Source organism: Drosophila erecta, unplaced genomic scaffold (genome assembly GCF_003286155.1).
Source record: "Drosophila erecta strain 14021-0224.00,06,07 unplaced genomic scaffold, DereRS2 tig00000021-arrow-pilon, whole genome shotgun sequence".
Taxonomy (NCBI): domain Eukaryota; kingdom Metazoa; phylum Arthropoda; class Insecta; order Diptera; family Drosophilidae; genus Drosophila; species Drosophila erecta.
The window spans coordinates 2,275,430-2,296,606 of NW_020825198.1; the positions used below are offsets into that span (position 1 = coordinate 2,275,430).

The window sequence follows — 21,177 nt, forward strand, 5'->3', positions numbered from 1 at the left end:
TAATATAATCGAGATTAATGTATAATATTTATTTTTGTATTAAATATTATAAAATAAATATTATAACATTTCAAACACTTGTATGAATAACATTTGCCGGTTATTTGTTCAAGAGGGATGCCAATTTGATCTTGCAAGTGATCACACTTAAAAACACATACAATACACGTACTGCTCAACCGGTAAGAGAGATTACTTGAACTATTTTGCAACTCTAAATTAGAAGACATGCCTTACAGTCTTCACTAGAACTAGTTGGGAATAATAGGGCTACAAGAAAATATTTTTTCTAAGCAAATATCAAAAGCGGCAATGACTACATATGTGTTCCGACAGTAAGTTAAACATTCTTCAGGCTTTAATTAAGACAATTTGTACTACTTTGTGGAAGTAACACATACACTACATACATAAATGCATACATACATACATACATACATACATACATACATACATACATACATACATACATACATACATACATACATACATACATACATACATACATACATACATACATGCATACATACATACATACATACATACATACATACATACATACATGCATACATACATGCATACATACATACATACATACATACATACATACATACATACATACATACATACATACATACATACATACATACATACATACATACATACATACATACATACATACATACATACATACATACATACATACATACATACATACATACATACATACATACATACACCGGTACATACACTACACTCACTGCTCGACCGGTAGGACGGCTTCCTTGCACTATTTTCCGACTCGAAATTAGAAGACATGCCTTACAGTCTCAACTAGAACTAGTTGGGAATTATAGGGCTACAAGAAAATATATTTCCTAAACAAATAAATCTATATTATTTGTACTCTGGCAATCGAGTAGTTTTAGCATTTACCAGTTCCATGTGAGGTTTTCATACATGAGAAAAAATACTCGATAGAATCGGAAAACTAAAAGCACCATCTGATCTTTTCTTTAATATCTGCAAAATACACATTAAAGTTTTTGAAAATATTTTTAAAAATAATAAAAAACAACAATTTATTGTAGAGCAATGAATTAAGTGCACAAATGAAAGAAGCGATTTCTCATTATGGTTTCACTCAAATAATGACTGTTATGTGCATAAAATTGATACATATTTTTTAACAAAATTATAAAAGTTTTACTTTTTAAGCATTGCAAGTGGACTGTGACAACTGATAAACAAAAAAAGCAAGCAAAACTCAGCATTCTATCTCAAATATGAAAAATTAGTGACTACTAAAAACTAGTCATGCCCAAGTCATTCCAAACGTGCTTTAATTTCAGCATTTGTTTGCAGTTCCAATTTGTCGCAATAATAACGAAATTTAAGTGTACCGAGCACAAAAAAGGCAAACTAAATAACGATGTTTGTTAGCAGATTTCTGGCCTGATGCAATTACTCGCATGTAGAGCTCGATACCTTTGCGCCAAATGGGTTAGAAGCAGCAGCAGTTTTCAACTAAAATAAAGCCATGAATGCACATAACATTAAAATACAATAATTTATGTGTCGAGCGCCACGCCTTCGCGTACACAAAGATCGTCGACCTGGCAAGAAGTTACTATCAATTACCTTCATCTCATCCGGGCTAACAAGAAGCTCTTGAGGAGTACTTCTAATAAATATGCCTAAGGACTCGCTGGTTTTGCTCCCGTTCCCATTTCGTCGGAATGACAAAGCCAAAGCAAATGACGTGAAATATACATAAAGAGGAAGAGCTGGCCGTAAAATGGCTGCAATACCACTGGTATATGGGGCGTATGAGCAACGTCGTTCCACTCGCCCACTTACAAGTAATAAGAGCCAGCGGCATAAAAATCAACGGAGGCCCAGCACCATGTGAGCCATAAAAAGTATATGGTAAGCCGAAGCCCAAATAAAACCAAACCCAAACCCACACCCACACCCAAAACCCCGCTAAGTCCCAGATTCTTTGGCATATTTCACGGGCAAAGCCATCGCATAATGCGTGTGATTGATTTACCTGTTTCCACCTCTCGACCCAGATGCTGTAAAATTGATGGGTCCCATTTGGCAGCGGGCGATGAAGAGACGAGATTGAAGTCTTTGCCATTGGGATGATTAGGTGGGCGAGTTCGCCGATGGCCAGGATTCGGGATGGCATGAAACCCACGGGTTTTCTGCCAGAAGTTGCCATATTACATTTCAATCATTACTATTCAAGAAGTTTCGCAAAACTTTTGTTTCAATTTAACTTTTTAAACTCACGCTAATTCTCCTTACCGCACAACTTATAATTTTCCAATAGTATATTAAAGAGAAACTGCCCATTGCTCCTATTTTTCCCCAGATACACACATCCCTTTGGGAACCTTTTCCCCAAAATCGGGCAAATCTGGAACTGTATTCACTGGCCTGTGTCAAATGTCCCGCAAGTTTGTTTGCATGGCTTAAACTGTCGACCGCTATCGGGGCAACACAATCAGCCAGACATCCAGACAACCAGACAACCAGAGAACCAGAGAACCGAAGAGCCGGCGAAACAAGCCGGCAAAAGTTGGTTAGTTAAAAGTGTTTGTCATTGTTGACACCTTTCGTCTTGCCAAGACGGCGACTTGGGCAACTCGAAACAATGAGTCCAACGGAAACCCACCAGAAAGGGCAAAGTTTTTCCATTCTCCACTTATTTTTCTAGGCCCTGTCTGTTGCCCTCTTGTTGCTGCTGAAACTTATTCCATGCTCATGTTGATTGGTGTTAAATATTTGGCGGCACTTTCGCATCAAGTTCGGTAAATCTAATTTATTACATTGTGCGGTCCAGTTTTAAGCCATCAGCAGCTCAGTTCGAGTGAGTTCATGTGGCTTTGGTGTTAAGTCCTGCCACAAAACAGATTCTCATTCGGTAGCAAAAGCAAAACGAATTTCTAGCTAAAGAAATCAAATGTTTATTACAAAATTGCAGATACTAAAATGTAGATATTTGGGCTACATATACAAGTCTCGAACCTTGTTTTTAGAATATATGTACTTAAACCTTTTTTCGAGTGCATCAGGGGTTTTGGGTTTTCTGTTTCACTTCCCAATTTGCCACTTTTATGTGTTCATATCATTTACGCTTAATCTGTGGCCTGTCCCGGCTTTGAAGCTCCAGATACTCACCCACTGAACCGAATACGTACGTAGATACATCTCAGCTGAGCACACGACTGCCATTTATCAAGGCCGGCAATTCGTTGGTGCTCCAAGTGCCTGACTAATGAAGAGGGCTAAGAGGAGGCGGCTCGGGCTAAGAAGTGGGCGTGGCAGCAGACTGGTTGTCATTGAAAGTGCAGTTAAACTGCAATCGCGTTCGCGTTTTCATTATGCGGCCCCATAAAAATAGCGATCCTTCTAACAAAGTAAAAGGAGCGGCTGATGCCACAGACAAACTTTGTGGTGTCTGGCCAATAAATGGGACATAAACTAGACCAGCTTGATACCCTAACAGCAAACTTATCTCCGGTTTCCTCAGCGTTTTTCGATAGTCTGTCTATCAGCAAATCGTCCAGCTACCTCTTGACATATTTTTAATATATTTAACCTACTTTAGCTACCATGCGAGAATTCACATCTAAGAGCCCTGCTCGCCAAAATACCCTACACAATTTGGGGTAGGTTCAATAAAAAAAGGAAAGTTATCAACGTAAACAATTCAAGCACTTCAACTAGTTTCGGGCGCCTCGATAGTGCTCCAGATAATGGCAGGAGTCTCTAGTTTGGGGGGCGGTGAAAAATGGGCGGGGCTGCATAATGAAAAGTTGCCAGTTATCGGGTTGGGTGGAAACTGGGAGGGGGAACGACGGTCTGCCCTTCATTCAAACGGGCAAAACGCAGAGCGACAAATTTTTATGGGCAAACTTTCAATTACCCAACTTTTTTCTTGCTTGAATTACTTTTGAAATGCTTTGCCCACCCACCCACACACACACACACCCATGCAGAAACAGGACATATGCATATGTGTGGGTGAATATGTCTGTGTCCTGTCGTCGCGTTTGTTGTTGCTCTATTTGCTTCACTGATTCTCGCATAGAAATGCACAGAGAGAACTGGTTTTAAATTCATAAATTGTTTGAAATTGTATCTAAATCAAAAAATGCTCTAACTAGTATTGTTCAAAAGGTGTATTTAACTCTTTGATGGTGTCATAAATGATGTGATATGATGATGTGTATATATTCTCCATGTGTCTTTTTGATGCTATGTTGCGGTATCTAAATATCAAATGGAGGTGCACAAGGAGTTGCGGTGACGGCGGCCATTGACTATATACGGTTCATAGCACCAAAGTGCCAGCAATGTATACGATATGTATCTCCTGCCCACCTGACTACCCGACGACTGGAACTTCAAGGACGCACAGCCATTTATAATGCCTGTATATTATTACTTTTCACTTTGCCGAGCAAATTTACGAGCGAGCTGCGCAATTTTTCAACTTGTTACTTAGCGCGAGCGCCACTTAAACACTTTTAAACGTAATTTTCACACCGACTCAGGAAGCGGGAATGCGAATTGAAGCTCGGAGCTGTGAAATATGGAATTCTAAGCGGGCCAAGACAATGATTTCGCCGTTGGACTCTCCGGGGAGCAGGCGCATTGCCATCGCCATCGCCATTTCAGCACCAGGCGATAAATCATAATCTGCTGGCATAATACATAAAATATTGATGCTAAAGAGTTCAAAACACACACATGCCGTCCCCGTCCCGGGACGATAATAGCCACTAAACACCTATTTACCCCGCTCAGAGTTATTAAGGCCAAGAGTGCCTGCTGCTCAAAAATGCTCAAGCACTTTGGTTATTTATGTGCGCAAGGAAATATTCTGCTTTATTAGCCATTGTACGTCTTTTGGCTCCGGATAGTTTTCGCCCTGACCGCACATACGGCGTATGAGCAATGTGCACTGGTCCAGAAAATAGATAAACTTGCGTGTCAGATAAATTATAGATGCAGCCCATTCTGCACACAGTATATTGAATATTAAGTTGGGTTCAATTAAACTAGAATATATGTGCGCCATTGGCTTACTCCTTTGACCAACTTGAAAGCCCAGCCATTAAATATTTAAATTGGCAACAGAACAAAGACTAATCCACATAATTCCATTGCCTGCGATATTTTAGCATCTCCTGGATTGGCTTCCTGCACGATTAACTCGCTGTGTTTTGCTCTGTTTTGCTGTATTGCTGTTTTACTAGGGTTTTCCATTCGATTCCAGCAAATCCCCAAAAGACCGCAAACAAACGAAATCGACAAAAAGAAAAATAGTGGCTAAATCTGCCATTTGAACATTTAAATTTCTATCGCCGACTGCAGTCCGAATAAATTGACATTGCGAGATGGCAAACAAAAATCGACAGCGAGAGCACAATACAAGGCAATGTCAATGTTTGCCTGGCCCGTTTTCCTTTTTTCCTTTTTTTGTTGCCCGGCGTTTCCCATTTTCCATTTTCCAGCCAAGCGGAAGTGTCTGAATGATGGATGCTGATTTCGCTCAGTGCCCAAAAATGCCACAAAATGCACAAAACCCAAAGTCGAGCTGCACTTGCAGTGTGAGTTTATGGCGATGCGAGGAATTTAAAGTGCTTCCCACTCGAGCTAAACGGCTTTTAATGAAGTCATGTCCCGAATCCCTACTTGCAAGATGAATTGTCGGGTCAAGCCGGGTTCCCTTCGTGGGGGTCAGCAATTAAAAACGCATAATTCATGCCCCAATGAAACTGGCTGAAGCTCCGAATCCGAAAAAGGTGTGCGCCACGAGTATAATTAAATTTCCTAACCCAAAACTAATTGGTGGCTGCCCTGCGAAACGCGGGTAGCCTGCTGCAGAACACTCTGCCCCGACTGATCCTGATGAAGTGGACAGAGAGGCCACAGCTGACATCCCCTTTAATTATCCCGTCACACGCGTGGAGTGGGAACACGATATGGTTGTTAGGCATCTGCAAGGGGCGGGGATAAATTGAATGTAAGCAAAGCCAGAGCTTGTACAAAAACCGACCCAAGGTGAGCGCTGCACTTAAAAAAACGTATATATAGTTTGTTATTCTTAAACGAGGCGAGCGGAATACTTTTGTTATAAAGTGGGCTTTATAACCTTTTCAAGCAAAAATGGAGGGTGTAAAATCTGTAAAACAACTTCGGATTAACTATTTGTGCTTTTGGCTGTCTTGCTAATTTGGATTTGACAAAATTTTGCAAAAAATGTAAATGTTTTCATTAAAATATATACATTTTCATCAGGTTTTTTGATATATTTTCTCCAAAAAAAGGCACACAAAAAACTAATTACTGTTCTGAGCAGCTAATTACCAATGCTAACGACCCATACAACTTTTTGGCTGACTTACAAAAACAATTTTTTTTTTTCAAATTTCACATTTTTGTAAGGGGTTACATCACATTTTTTTGAAAAAATCGGTCAAAAATTTAAATGTCCAGATTTGAATGCCATTTGATTTTAACATTGATTGGGAGTTCAAAAATGCATAACAATTAATTTTCGGATGAATTTTCCAAAAATTTGGTTGAAAAACTAGATTTTGCTTGTATTTTTGGGTCCGCTTTGACCACTAAAGGACTTTGGCTATTATTTTTAATATATTTACGAATTTTACCGACAATTCTTATTTAATATTGATTTTCAAGCAAAAGTGATGCTTGAATAGGCACTATTTATTTCCAAGTGCAAAGCGGGTGGAAGGATGGAATTGGCCAGGACAGCGACAACGACAATGACACATGATTATGTTTAGCCAGCAGGTGGGACAGCAGAGGACAGGTAAAAGCAGGTAGCACCGCATCCACCTTTGACCTGGCCAAAATCCAACCGCCCCTGCCTCAGTTGATAACATATTGTGGCACATTACATTAGTCTTGGTCCTCTCTTTCTGTCCAGTGGCTCAAATCCGTCCATTCCCCTGATCATCCTTGTACGACACGTACCATTATGCATACGTATGATTAATGAGATTCGTGTTATTGTTGATGTGCACAACGAGGCGGGCTCTTTTTGCGCCTGCAGCTGGTCTTTGACACTGGCGACCTTATCAATCAGCCATGGCAGCACAAAGGCGCCGTAATCACCTCAAAGCCTAATAGAATCCGTCAAATCAGAGTGGGCAAGTATGGGCACTGCGAGGGGTGCCGGTGGCCTTTTTTGGACAGAAACCGCAACTGCATCAAGGCCATTCCCGCAGCTCGACTCGCAATGAACTGGGACCAGAGCACTTCAATTTGTTGCCCCGGCGACCGCATCACGAATTCATGACCCTTCGTCCAAATAACCAGAAAACAAAACCAGAAGCCACCAGCAGCATAGCCCTCAAACCAGAAAAAAGGGCGAAACAATATGCAGCAGCCGCTGGGAGTTGCCTTCGGATCTGGGGGAAAATTGGAGGGCTAGCGGACAAACCGACATAACCAACCATCAATCAAAACGTGGACTACTCCACTGACAATGGGCGTGCCCAAATTGCTGGCCTCCGCCTGCGACAGAAATGGTTTGCCCTGGCCACGCGTCGTATGCGTGATGTGGCGACATCAGAAAACCAAAAATAGAAGACTGCTGCGGCCGGACAGGCATGATAATTATCACCTAGCTGCGCTACATTTTCATAAACACAATTATTTATTAATTAACCGGAACCCAGACAATTTTAGACCCCCCGTCAGTCATTGTCAATTGGAATTTAATTGAAAAGCGGACAGGACATCTATTTGGAAGTTGGCGCGAAATGGATTCCCTGAAAATCCAACATATAGTCGGACATTTAATTTATGGCATGCGCTGTCAGGCGATTTAGATTGATTGTTCCCGGGATTAATTAATAACCAGCACGCAAAACTAATTTCAGACTGCAAATTGGCTTAAATTGGAAGCCTTGTAAACTTGTTCAACAATGTTCGCCTGTCGCCAAGGTTTTTTTTTGTGCGAATAAATGTCAAAGAGCCGACAGACAGACTGATGACGAGGCAAACAAATCTAGAAATTAATTTCGTTCCATTTCATTGCCAAGTTTTGTTTGCTGCGCTGACACTCGAATCAAACGTCGCATATTTTAGATAGAGCGCCGAATTAATTAACGCCCTTGTGCAGTGTTGGGCCAACGGTGCGTATGATTAATATGGCCCAGTGGTGGCCAGTCCGCCTCTTCAAGGACTTTAGAGGTTGATCGTCGCACGTGTTTGGCATTTTTCCGGCGGCACTTTTGAAACTGAACAATGCGGAATGCCACGCCCCCAAGTGTCCGCCAGATTCAGTTTCGGTTTTTGGCCCCAAACATAAATCTCTCAAGTGTCACATAAAATTTCCGCACATGTACGGAATCAAAATGAAAAGAAATCGGGGCGGCGGAGGCGGCGACACAGACGAGGTCGTAGTGCAATAAGTTATCAAAGTTAATAATTCTTAATGTTAGTGCATAAATAAGCCTGAGACAGGGCCAGACGTATCAGGACTTGTCACAGCCAGCGCCCATAAAAGTATGCTTCCAAATAAATACGAGCCGAGAAGCCAGGCAAAAAGAAGGAAATTTAAAATTTATGCAAAGAGCAACAGTGGCAGCGGCAAGACGTGGAAAAAATCCAACTGACTGAAGGCTAATTTGCATAAAGAAAACGGCAACGAAACTCGAATGTAACGCCCAGGAATCTTTTTCTCTCTCGATGTGGCTGTGTATATTGTGTGTGTGGTGTGTGGTATATGCTCAGTGGCCTGGCAAATATGAAACGCAAAGTGCTCATGCTGACATTGCGACATAAAACATGCCCATGTGTTGGTACAAATGTTTCGCATTTATTTGGCAGGCCTTTTGGCTAATAGCGCTTACACTGGCCCACTGTTTGGCCAAAAGCAGCAGAGCAGAATCGCCAGTTCGACAATAAAAGCCCCAAACACTAGAGTCGCGCATGGTGTGTGTGTGCACAGCGCAAACTTTCAATATATGTTTTATGTTCCAATCCATGTCAACCTACTCCCTGGCCACTATTTGCACTCTAAAGTTTGTGTTTAACTAGAAGGGAATATACAGTTTTGCTTGGGGGATAACAAAATGTAGGCTTTGCAAATAACAAATGTTAATAACATCAGTACCAAAAAAAACTCCTTTAATACTTTCTCAGAAATAATTTTCTGCCTGTGCATTCCATATTTTGCCCAAAGGGTTTCTTGCCATTTACAGCCATTTAGTAGGGTCCCCTAATTTATGCAGACTTTGACTTTGATTTGGTTTTATGCGACCTGCAAAATAGACCACGATGCGGATACAAATATCGAGAAATGTTTTTACAGCAATCGAATTGACTACATCAATGATTCCGAGTGTTCTAATTTCGGCGTTAATTGCCAGGCCAAAATACAACTAGAAGATATCCCCGGGGTCAATTTCTAATCACCTAATTGGCAAAACTTTTGCCTCTTGCCCCAGGATACATGTGACTCGTGAAAATTTTCGGCTCATCCACAGATAAGGCAAAATACGAGTACAAACGCTTTGCTTTTTGGCCAGCTATCTATCTTCCGCATCTGGAAAATTATGACTTGAGCCGGGAGCCAAAAAGGCCAAAGGACTTGGCCGGCCAAGTTCATTGTGCCACATTTCATTTGGCTGAAAGTGCTCGAGAGTCTCGCAAATGACGCCCGTGAGCTATCACAACGAGTGCTTCATTTTTTCGATTGAATGGATGCGTTGGGGATGCAGTTGGCTGGCTGCACTGTGGCCCCCGATTTAATACTTTTAACAGGCTTGTCTGGTCAGTTGGGGATTCGAACTTGTGGAAAAGGCAGGGAGCAGGTAGTTGGCCAAGTGAAACTAGGCAAACTAGTCAGTCAGTCGAGCTCCAACTCCCCGGCACACAAATCTCCAGCTCTCCAAGGTGATTATTTTGCGATTGTTGTGCCAATTTTTAACGCAAATTGTTTCCATACACATACATACCGTACTGTACTATACTGTACTGTACTGTACTGTCCTGTACTGCCAAGGCCGGAAAGCAGACGTGGGCAGAAGCATATTTTGATTTCATTATGCCGGCAGAACGTTTCCAGTTCAGGGCCCCGTTGCTATTCCCCATTATAATGGCCAGATGTAGACATTTATGTACATTATTATGCCTCTCCTTTTTCTGTTTTTACGTTCTGCTTGCTTACACCGGGCCACCTCCGTCCCCATCCATACACATTCTCCATGGGGGCTTATTAAATGATTGACCTAGGCTCCTCACTCAGCTCCTCCATTCCGGTCGCTGCTATTATTGTTATGGCAATCGCTTTGATTGCACGTTAGCAGCATATAATTATATCCTGACAGGGGACTATAATTTCAGCCAGGAGGAGGGGTCCTACGTTAAAATGGCATTTGATGGAAGTAGATTGGAGTTTCGGTATTCAGGGGGACTATTATCTATTCTGCCTTACGAGTATGTCGGCACTAATCAAATACATTGTAGTTCAATGTACATTTTAGGGAACTAGCAAAACTGATCCCATTTCGTGGCTTAAATTAAACGTCATTAAACTCCCACGAACTGCGCTTTCCTTTATTTTAATGCTCGCTTTCTTTTGTTTTCGGTGAAAGCACCCCATGGACTTTCCTTCATTCGCTCGAAAGGCTACGTAAAAATCTTCGCTGACCGGAAACTAATTTGAAAATGTTATTCATTATGCATAGCACTTGCCCCGTTGCCACTCGAAGTTGCACTCGGCTGACGCTGTTCCGCTGTTCTGTTGTGATTTCGCGCACTTCCTGCCGCACTTTTCGAGTTTGTTGCAGTTGCACTTTCTACGCACGGTCTGGGAAATCCCAGGGAGACTGGCTTTTCCGTGAGTGTGTGGGTTTGACCCAAAGTTGAGGAAAAGTTTCGGTTTTCGCTTTCGCCTGGCGCTGCGAAAAAGTACGCGAGCCACTAATGCCCAGATTTGAGTTGCGGCTGTGGACTTTTAACCAGATTGTTGCCTTAAAGCTGAATTAGCGCAGCTCTTGCGGCTGCCAAAGTTGGCTGAACCCATTTCGGTCAGCAGTGCTTAAAGCCACATAAAACTGGTGCGAATGCCACATGGATTTCTTAAATCAGAAAGCTTAGATACAGAGAAATTAGCCTATATACCAACGTACCAAATAAGTTTTTTACTATATTTCAAACTATCCAACAACATTGTTTGAGCTGACAGTATTTATTATATTGTGCTGTGCATTTAAGAAATGCACGACTCCAAAGGCTAACAATTATCCAACAATTTTCAATTTCAAATGGGTTAAAGAAAAGCCAGGGGCTTCATCCCGAGTGGCGTCTTCCTAATTGATAGCATCTTGAGCGCATTTCGCCTGCTCGAGGAGATAAAAATTGTAAGTCGACAAATTAAGCCGGGCCCGAAAGCGAAAGACGGCATCGTGAAACGGATGTGGATGCGGCTAAGATGGCCAGAATGGCTAAAACTGCAGTGGCAGCCAAAACGCCACCGGCCTTGGCCACAGGACCAATATCAAAGGGAAAAAGTAAAAAGGGATAGCCGTGGAAACAATGACAAGCGAGCCAAAGGAAGCTGCCAGGATCTAGAGACAAAAGTCTGGCGAATGGTTTAGGGCAGGGCAAAAGGAAGGAGATAAAAATGGCGTGCGTCGCATGGAACATGAACCAAAATGGCACCCACAAGAGCTTCCGGCAGACGTCCGCTTTAACAACTCTTTTACCCACACTCACGCACAGTCACTCCCCCACATGTGTATGTGTGTATATATGTAAACAAATACATATCCTTGTGTAGGGACACATCTGAGAACGCCCTGCACATTAGCTACGTTTCCAGGGGGTTTTTCTGTGGGGGTGGTGGCAGCGCTTTTGTCATAAACCCATTAAAAGTCAAGGACAAAATTCATGTTGCATGTTTACTCATGCACACTCACACACCCACGCACTCACACATAGATCACGGGGCGGAAGGAGCGAGCAGTGCCAACAAAGTAGCTTTAATTAATGAAACTCATTAAAGGCATGCCAACCAGGCACTGCCACAAAGCAGAGTGGCTGAGCTGCCCGGGAAAAGGCCAAAGGATGGCCTAAAAGAACCGAAGGACCAAAGAACCAAAGGACCAAAGGACCGACTGGAACCAGCAGCAGAAACCAGACTGAATTGCCCGCTTTGACCTGCCACAATGCGTTGGGCCATACATTAGCCACGTTGGCGCTGACTTGGCCTCCGCCATTGAATAAAATAATCAGCAGCCGCCTTATCCAGCTGCCGCCGTAAGTCCTTTTGACTTGGCCAAGGCGAACGACGTTGGCCGAGAAACGAGAGATACACGAGAGCTGCCGACAGGACGAAATCCGAGTGAGGCCGAAGAGAGCGAGAGCGAGCAGAGAGCACTGGGAGAGGATTAGCTTCGCTGAGAATCCTGCTGGGGAAATGGTGGTGAAGTTCATATAGCACTCCGAAAATTGTCTTCAAAAAGGGGCGAAAGCAGTGTAGCGTACAAATAAAAGCAGTTTACTGCAAAGGAGTAAAAGTAAGCAGTCAGTATGTTAAGCTGTTCATGCAAGAGGTGCTTTCACAAGCAAGCAGTTAGTCCAGCAAGGATATGCGCAACCTTTAGCTGAAACGCTAGAAATGGTGCCCTCAAAATGTTGCTAAACGAGTATGACAGAAAAAAAAATGAGTAAAATATTTATAATAATAAATATATCTGAAATATATGTGCATACTTTTTATATAGCTATAAGAGTAAGGATACATTCTAAACCATAATTATAGAACAGAGGGGTTTTCCTATAAGACTGTTATACCTTATGGCAATCTTAAATGATGGGCCAGAAATCCGATAGAGGGCTTTTTTAGACCAGTCAGGACTTCGCCTACCCCCAAACCCACCCCCAAGGTCATGCGCCCTCGTCACACAGCACACCTGTATGAATTGGCCTCTCACCTGCGACTCGCTCTCTCCGCAGCGCATGCGCCGTGGACAGAGGACTCTCCGCTGCTCGCTGAAAGGACTAGGACAACGCACAGAGGACGGCGCTGTCTGCAGAGCAAGCAACAGCTTTGTGCCTGCGGGTGGGACGCCCACCCACCCCCAGCAGCGCCGCAGAGCCACATCCTGGCCCATCCTGTGGCAGCCCCGGCACCTGCTGCATCTCAAAACAAAGGCCATTTATTTAGAATGGCAGCGCAAAGCGGAAGCGCCAAGAAAATAGACAACACCACAGCACACGACACCACAAAGGGGTGGAAGTGGAAATGGAAGTGGGTGGCAGGGGAGGTTGCCGGGCTCCCGGTTGCCACAACAACGGACTCCGACCACAACAACGGCACATACTGCGTCGGAAAATTAACAATTTTGTGTTCGATTTCATATTTCAGGAGAAGTACTAGAAAGCAGAGGTAAAAACTTGCTGAAATGCAGTTGAAGTATCTGCGAACTTTGCTGGAGGGCCAGGTAATCAAGTTGACGAAAAAGTTGAAAGTGAAGTTGAAAAAGTTCAAAGTATTATTTATTTCCAAATTTGCAAATGTCATCGGATATTCGTGTACACGAAGTAATTACGTATTGCAAGTTATATGTGTGCCACTTTCATCAATGTATGAAACCTTTGAAAATCGTATAGGATAACTAATAAATATAGGATAAATAATAGTTAAAACTGCTCTTATTTCCAGGAGCAAATCCAACGAATTGCGGGACTAGCCTGGTCCCCCAATCAGCAGAAGTTGGCCATAGCCACCGCGGATCGTCATATTCTACTGTATGATGATGCAGGCGAAAGACGCGATAAGTTCAGCACCAAGCCAGCGAACCCCGCGAATGGAAAGAACTCCTATGTCATACGGGGACTGGCCTTCAGTCCGGACTCCACCAAACTGGCAGTTGGCCAGAGCGACAGCATCGTCTACGTGTACAAGTTGGGGGAATCCTGGAATGACAAGAAGGTGATATGCAACAAGTTCCCGCAGGCCAGTGCAGTGACTGCTCTGATTTGGCTTACTTCGGGATCCATTATAGCAGGTACACCTCTTTTGCTGAATTCAATGAATTTATTTCATCAAGTACTTGCAACAGGATTAGAGGACGGCAAAGTGCGTGCCCTTCACAGCAAGAGCAACAAATCGCAAAGTCTCTACGGCGGTGATAGCATCTGCATTTCCTTGGCGGCCAATACCAAGGGAACTGGCTTCCTGAGCGGCCACAACGATGGCACCATCATACGCTACTTCATGACGGATGAGGCCACGGAGCCACTGGGCAGAGTAGTGCAACATCCAGTTCCGCCGTTTGCTTTAGCCTGGCCACAGGGTGGATTCTGTGCCGGCGGCTGCGATCAGAGAATAGTGTTCTATGATAGTATGGTATGTGCACAACGATATAGTCCCCTGGAGATTTCTTGAACTTCCGTGATTCCCCACTTTCAGGGTCGTCAACTACGCACCTTTGATCATTCCCGGACGGAAGGCGAACGGGAGTTCACGGTGGCCGCCAGTAGTCCGAATGGACAGGCAGTGGCCTTCGGCAGCTTTGACAGAATACGCATCTTTGCGTGGAGTCCTCGACAAGGAGCCTGGAGCGAGAGTGCCAGCAAGGAGGTGGACTGCTTGTACACGCTGAGCAGTCTCCTCTGGCGCAGAGATGGAGCCCGCCTCGCCCTGGGATCCGTGAGTGGAGCTGTGCTCCTCTTTGAGTCCGTACTTCGACGCACCGTGTGGCAGGACAAGTTCGAGCTGATCTTCGTGGCGCCGAGTCAACTGTTGGTCAGATCCTTGACTGAGCCCTCGCAAGCCCTCACTATTGAATCGCATCTGGGTCTGGAGATCGATGACGTTAGGATTATGGGCCGGGATAATTACCTGGTGGCCCGAACGGAGGAGTCCCTTATCCTATGTGATTTGACCAGAAATTTGAGCAGCGAAGTTCCCTGGACTGCCTCCGGTCACCATGAACGTTTCTACTTCGAGAACCCCACTGTTTGCCTGATCTTCAATGTGGGCGAACTGAGCTTGGTGGAATACGGTGAGAACTCCATCCTGGGATCTGTACGCACGGAATTCGTGAATCCCCACGTGATCTCCGTGCGTCTGAATGAGCGAGGAAATGCAAAGGAAAACAAGAAACTCGCTTTCCTCTTGGATGCGAAGACCATATGTGTGGTGGATCTGGTTAGTAGAATGACCAGTGGTCAGATTAGTCATGAGACCAAGATCGACTGGCTGGAACTAAGTGAGACTGCCCATAAGCTCCTGTTCCGCGATAAGAAACTGCGGTTGATCCTAGTGGATAACTACACTGGCAAGAAGCAGACTTTGCTCAGCAATATATCCTTTGTCCAGTGGGTCCCCCAGAGCGATGTGGTGGTGGCCCAGAGCAACTCCAACCTGGCCATCTGGTACAACATTGATCTTCCGGAGCATGTGACCATGCAGAGCGTGCGAGGTGAAGCCATCGAGGTGCTCCGTGAAAATGTATGTATAGTGCTGTATATAGTTCCCGGCCTTTGATATATCCTTTTAACTTCCACAGGGACGCACAGTGGTTCGCTCCCAGGACGGGCCCAGCGAGCACAACTACCAATTGGATGAAGGGCTAGTGGAGTTTGGCACCGCGGTAAATGACAGTGATTTCGGAAGAGCCGTGCACTTCCTGGAGTCCCTGGGTGACAAGCCGGCCGCAAAGGCCATGTGGCACAATCTGGCCTTAATCTCCTTGGAAGATGGAAACCTCCGCGTAGCCCAGCGTTGCTATGCTGCCTTAGGTAACGTATCCAAAGCGTACTACTTAGCTGGAATGATCCAGCAGGCGGATGAGTTCGAGGAGTCCTCCGGCTCCCCTGGCATCCTCTGCCCCGAAGTTCGCGCCAAGCTGGCTCTACTCGGATCGGACTTGCGCACTGCTGAGCGGATATATCTGGAGCAGGGTGACATCGAGTCAGCTCTGAAGATGTACCAGCAGCTGGGCATGTGGGATGAGGCAGTGGCGCTGGCGGAGAGGCGTGGATATAACAGGATCTCCGAGTTGAAGCAACAGCACATGGACTACTTGATGAGCAGCGAGCAGCAGGAGAAGGCTGGTCAGGTGCTCGAGGAGCAGGGTGATCTCGAGCAGGCGATGGCCCTGTTCCTGAAGGCCAACAAACCGGCAAGGGCTGCTCGTTTGGCCCTAAAGACACCCCACATCCTGCAGGATGAGCAAGTAATGCTGCAGGTAACTGAGGGACTGGTTCGCTCCGAGCTCTACGAACTGGCTGGAGACATAGCCCATCGGCTATCCCGGCCCGAGGCAGCGCTAGCTCTTTACAGAAAGGGCGGAGCATATGCCAGAGCATTGGAAATAGGACGAGTGGTGGCCCCGCAGGAGGTAACGACGCTGGAGGAGGAGTGGGGCGACTGGCTGGTGAGCCGCAAGCAACTGGATGCCTCAATCAACCACTACATCGAAGCGGGAGCCACCCAAAAGGCCTTGGAAGCCGCTGTGGGCGCCAAGCAATGGCGCAAGGCAGTTCAGATAGCCAAGGTCCTGGACGAGCCGGAGCTTATACAGCGATATGCCGTGGATCTAGCCAAGCATCTGGCCTTCGCAGGAGATCTAGATGGCGCAGAGGATATGTTGGTGCGGGCCAATCTGCACAAGGATGCCATAGAGCTACTCAACCGGCATGGCAAATGGGAGAGGGCCTATGTGATTGGTGAGAAATACCTGAAGGCGGAGCAAGTTCGTGAGCTCTTCGTTCAGCTTGCTGGAACGCTGGAGGAGCAGGGGAAGTATAGGGATGCCGAGAAGGTCCTGATAGCGGTCAACGAACCCGACCTGGCCATAGCTATGTACAAGCGGAGGGAGTTGTACGACTCCATGATCCGCTTGGTAGAGCGTTATCACAAGGATCTGCTGGATAGCACCCACTTGCATTTGGCTCGCCAACTGGAGTCCCGTGGTAAGCTGAAGAACGCCGAGATGCACTTCGTAGCCTCCGGGGACTGGAAGTCCGCCGTGCACATGTACTGCTCCTCGGGGCGCTGGGAGGATGGCTACAGGGTGGCCAAGCAGAAGGGCACCGAGGGAGCCAGCCAGCAGGTGGCCTACATGTGGGCCAAGTCCATGCCCACAGAGGGTGCAGTCAGATTGCTGAGCAAACTGGGCCTGCTGGATACAGCAGTGGGATTCGCCTGCGATTCCGGACAATTCGAATTCGCAATGGAGCTGTGCAAATTTGCTGGGAAGCCCACGGATGAGGTGCACCTGAAGATCGCCATGTCGTTGGAGGATGAGGGCAAGTTCGAGGCGGCGGAGGCAGAATTCTTGAAGGCCAATAAGCCCAGGGAGGCCATTCTGATGTACCAACATGCAGGCGACTGGCAGGCGGCCCTAAATGTGGCTGAGTCCCATCTCCCCGAGGCGGTGGGAGAAGTTCTAATAGGACAAGCGTCGGCTGCCCTGGAAACCAGTAACTACAAGGACTATGAAGCTCTCCTCTTGCGAGCCCATCGTCCGGACTTGATTATAGAGCACTACAAGCAGGAATCCCTCTACGAAGATGCCCTGCGCATCGCCGAGGAGCACTATCCGTCGGCACTCAACGACCTGAGGCGTCTTCAAGCGCAGCTCCAGAGGGGCCAGGCGCAGGCACAAGCTGGCGAGGATGCCGCCTCCATTTCGCGGGGCTATCTGCAAAAGGCAGCAGAGTTTGCTAAGAAGGAGCAGTTTCGCAAGGCGGCCGAGTGCCTCATGCAGATAGATTCCTCCAATGCCGAGGATGCGTCCACATTGGAGAGAGCTCTGCTACGAGCCGCTGAGATTTGCAATCAGTTTTTGGAGGGTCAGGATGCCCAGGAGTTGGCCCAATCGCTGGGACCGCGATTACTTGCCATAAAGCAGATAGGACCCGCAGCACAGCTTTACTTGGCGGCGGATATGCCCAAGCAGGCGGTGGACGTGTTCATCAAGACGGAACAATGGAGCAAGGCTCGTCGGCTGGCCAAGGAAATCGATCCAGATCTGCAACTGCTGGCCTATGTGGAGCAGCAGCAAAAAGCCAGTCTGAAGCACGAGGGGAACATTGAGCAACTGGCGGACATTGACATAGTCTCCGCCCTGGATCTCCTGGCGGAGCAGGGTCAGTGGCAGCGCTGCTTGGAGAAGGCCAAGGGGCTGAATCCCGCCCTGCTGCAGAAGTATGTGGCCGTCTATGCAGCCCAGCTCATTAGGGAAGGCAACTGCAGCACGGCCTTGGGACTCTACTTGAGCTACGGAGCTCCTCCGATCGAAGCCCACTTTAATATCTACACCAGGATCGCCCTGGACTGCTTGGCCCTGAGGGAGGAGCAAACGGAGCGAGGCACCACATGGCGCCACTTGAGGGACTTCCTCTCCCGCCTGCTGCAGTCCCTTAAGGCAACTCCCGAGCAGTCCCAATCCAAATTTACAGCCAGCATGGAGCAGTTCCTGTTAATAGCCCACTATTACGCTACGAGAGCCGCATGCAAGGAGGTGCAGGCGCTTCAGCCGGTGGCTCTGCGCTTATCCTTGGCTCTGCTTCGCCACACGGATCTGCTGCCGGTGGACAAGGGTTTCTACGAAGCTGGGATGGATCTCCGCCAGGCAGGTCGCGAAGCCGAGGCCTTTGTGATGCTCAACCATTATCTGGACGTGTGCGAGGCCATTGAAGAGGGTTCCGGTCAGTTGGTGGACCATTCCGACCTGGCTAGCACCGATTTTCCCAGTTCCGTGCCCTTGCCGGAGGACATTCACCTGAAGAATGATCCCAGCCTTCACGAGGAGGTGCGCGAATGGGTTCTCGCCATCAGCATGGACCAACAAGTGGACCAGCAGCTGCCCACCGATGATCGCGGCTTGTACGAGTCAAGTTTGGGGCCCAATGATCTGCCCTGCTTGCTGAGTGGGTTTCCCGTGAGGGGCCGTCAGCCGGTGACCTTTCAAGGGTCGAGCAACCAAGTAAACCGCGACGTGTGGAGCAAGTTCTCGGTGGCCTTGAAGATGTCACCGGGCAGCGGCATTGCCGACATCATTTCGTTTACCGAAAAGTGGCAGGGTGCAGCCAACTACGTGATGCACTAACTGCACAGAAGAAGAAGTCCAAGAATGTAAGTTGCTTGCAATTAGATGCTATATTGAAATCGTCATCCGGGTGTGCTTGGATTACAGTCAGGGGATTTGTGGACGCGGTGTGAGTAGGGGGACAACTGCAAATATATATATATAAACTCTAGTCTTGACTTAAAGTGGCTCCTTAGGTTTCAGGGTCTGTATCCTTCAATGCAGAGCGTTGAAGAGATCGCCAGCGGAGGGCAGGGGCGCCAGTCCGCCAGTCACATCAGGCAATTGGCTCAGGTCGGGCAGGTTGGAGAGGTGGTCGTGGATCTCCTTCTGCAGGCCCAACATCTTGGCCAGCTTCTTTTTGTGTTCCTGCAAAGACACAAAGAATTAGCCGACGATGCTCAACACGTGTAATTAAAGGGGGATGCACTAGATTAGATTCGGGTTTTTTTAATGCAAATAACATATTAATACAAAATGCGGATAGCCCATAAGCGACTAGACTAGGTAACAAATGTTTTGCGCCATAATTGAATGTGTTCTGTGACGAACTACACCCCATAGCTTTTGGAAAATGATCTTTATCTAACAACCCCAAAGAGCATGCAGTGCTTAGACCATGAAGAACGTACATCGAGGCGTTGCTCAGCCTGGGAGAGAAGTTCTTTCTGCTCCGCTTGAAAATCTCGCAGCATTGTGGCCAGCTTGGCGCGCTCCTCCATCTCCGCCGCCAATCGAGCATTGTAGTCGTTCAGCAGATCCACAGCTTCGTTCACCTGAAAGGAAAACGATTAATAGTATCCATTCACGATGAGGCTTAAAACATTTGCGGTCAAAACACTGGCACGGCGCTCTTTCTCCATTGCTTTAATTTTGACCACAAATAAGTACACATGCATTTGTGGCCCACCTGTACGGCCAGCGCCTTAGCCTTATCCTTATCCTCCAGCTTGCTGATGCAGCTTATCTCGGATATTTCCTGGGGCAGCTTGGCGATACGCTCGCGCACCACGGCATCGCTAGAAGCGGAGTTTTCGATGCTGGTCAGGGCCTTGATGAGCTCCTCGGGCTCTGGGGGCTCCCCCAAAGGCAAGTATGGTGGCGTGTGGCCGTTTTCCGGTTCCACAGAAACGACTTCCTCTGCCGGAGCAGCGGTATTCGAGCTACTGCTGCTGTCTTGGACGTGATGGCGCGAGCGCTTGGACTTGGAGTGGCGATCCTCGTGCTTGCGCTTCTCGCGGCGCTCGGACTTCTCGGGCTTGCTGCTGCCGCCGTGATCTTTCTCCTTCTCCGGCTTCTCACTATCCCCATTGGTCTTGCCATTACTGCTGGTGCTGGTGCTGCTGCCAGCGGCCTCCTTGTGTAATCGGGACCTCCAGTCGGCAATGGCCTTGGGATCGTAGACGCCGCGCTCTAGCCAGATGTTCAAGATCCGTCCCAGGCTGCCCAGCAACTTGTCCGAGCTGCACTTCTCGCCAATGTGGGCGAACACCTTGCCCAGCACATGGGTGAACTCCTTGCCGTACTCCGGACCCTTCTTCTTGCTGTTCTGGATCACGTCGTTGGCCAGATACATGAAGGTCAGCTTCTTGGGCTCCGGCACTGCTGGGGGAGGGGATGCATTAGGGTGTGTGCTGCACAGGATGGCCAGGATACCCACCGTTCTCCAGCTCCCGTTGCCAGGTTTTCACAATCGCTGCGCTGTGTTTGCGGTGGTGAATTAGCCACAGGGATAACGTCTGGATGCTCTGCTGACTGCTGTTCAGCTCGGCCAGCTTCTTGAGGAGAGCCGTCTCCGTGAAGGCCGACATGGCTGCTTCTGGTTTGCCTTCGCCGCTTTTCCTTACTTATTATCAAATCGGTCGAACGATTGCAATATTTTCAAGTTTCCGAAAAATAAACAGCTTGGAATGCGTATGCCGTTTTGAGCAAAATACCAAAGACGCCTAGATTGGCGGCTGATTAGAATTACGATATCTGGTCACACTCGCCTTGGCGGGAAATCAGTTATTCGGGCAATCAGCGTTTCTTCGGCATTTCGCTCGTTCAATTTTTTGATGTGTTATTCTCG

General features: G+C 46.9%; 2 protein-coding genes across 3 annotated transcripts; one reads left to right on the plus strand and one right to left on the minus strand.

The window, feature by feature from the left end:
• Positions 1-13,362: 13,362 nt before the first annotated feature.
• Positions 13,363-19,143, plus strand: LOC6546481 (intraflagellar transport protein 172 homolog). Of its 2 annotated transcripts, XM_001971214.3 has the most exons (5): positions 13,363-13,505; positions 13,727-14,072; positions 14,127-14,413; positions 14,477-15,520; positions 15,579-19,143. In XM_001971214.3, the coding sequence occupies exons 1-5, from the start codon at positions 13,467-13,469 to the stop codon at positions 19,125-19,127; spliced, it is 5,265 nt and encodes a 1,754-aa protein (XP_001971250.1). In that variant the 5' UTR covers positions 13,363-13,466; the 3' UTR covers positions 19,128-19,143. The 2 variants fall into 2 exon arrangements, with proteins under 2 accessions (XP_001971250.1, XP_026833165.1); XM_026977364.1 differs by having other exon boundaries at positions 13,727-14,413.
• Positions 19,144-19,152: 9 nt separating this feature from the next.
• LOC6546482 (regulation of nuclear pre-mRNA domain-containing protein 1A) lies at positions 19,153-21,048 on the minus strand. Its single transcript, XM_001971215.3, has 4 exons — positions 20,767-21,048; positions 20,017-20,708; positions 19,739-19,882; positions 19,153-19,475 (listed from the first exon to the last, which is right to left on the minus strand). The coding sequence occupies exons 1-4, from the start codon at positions 20,915-20,917 to the stop codon at positions 19,323-19,325; spliced, it is 1,140 nt and encodes a 379-aa protein (XP_001971251.1). The 5' UTR covers positions 20,918-21,048; the 3' UTR covers positions 19,153-19,322.
• Between the last annotated feature and the right edge of the window lie 129 nt (positions 21,049-21,177).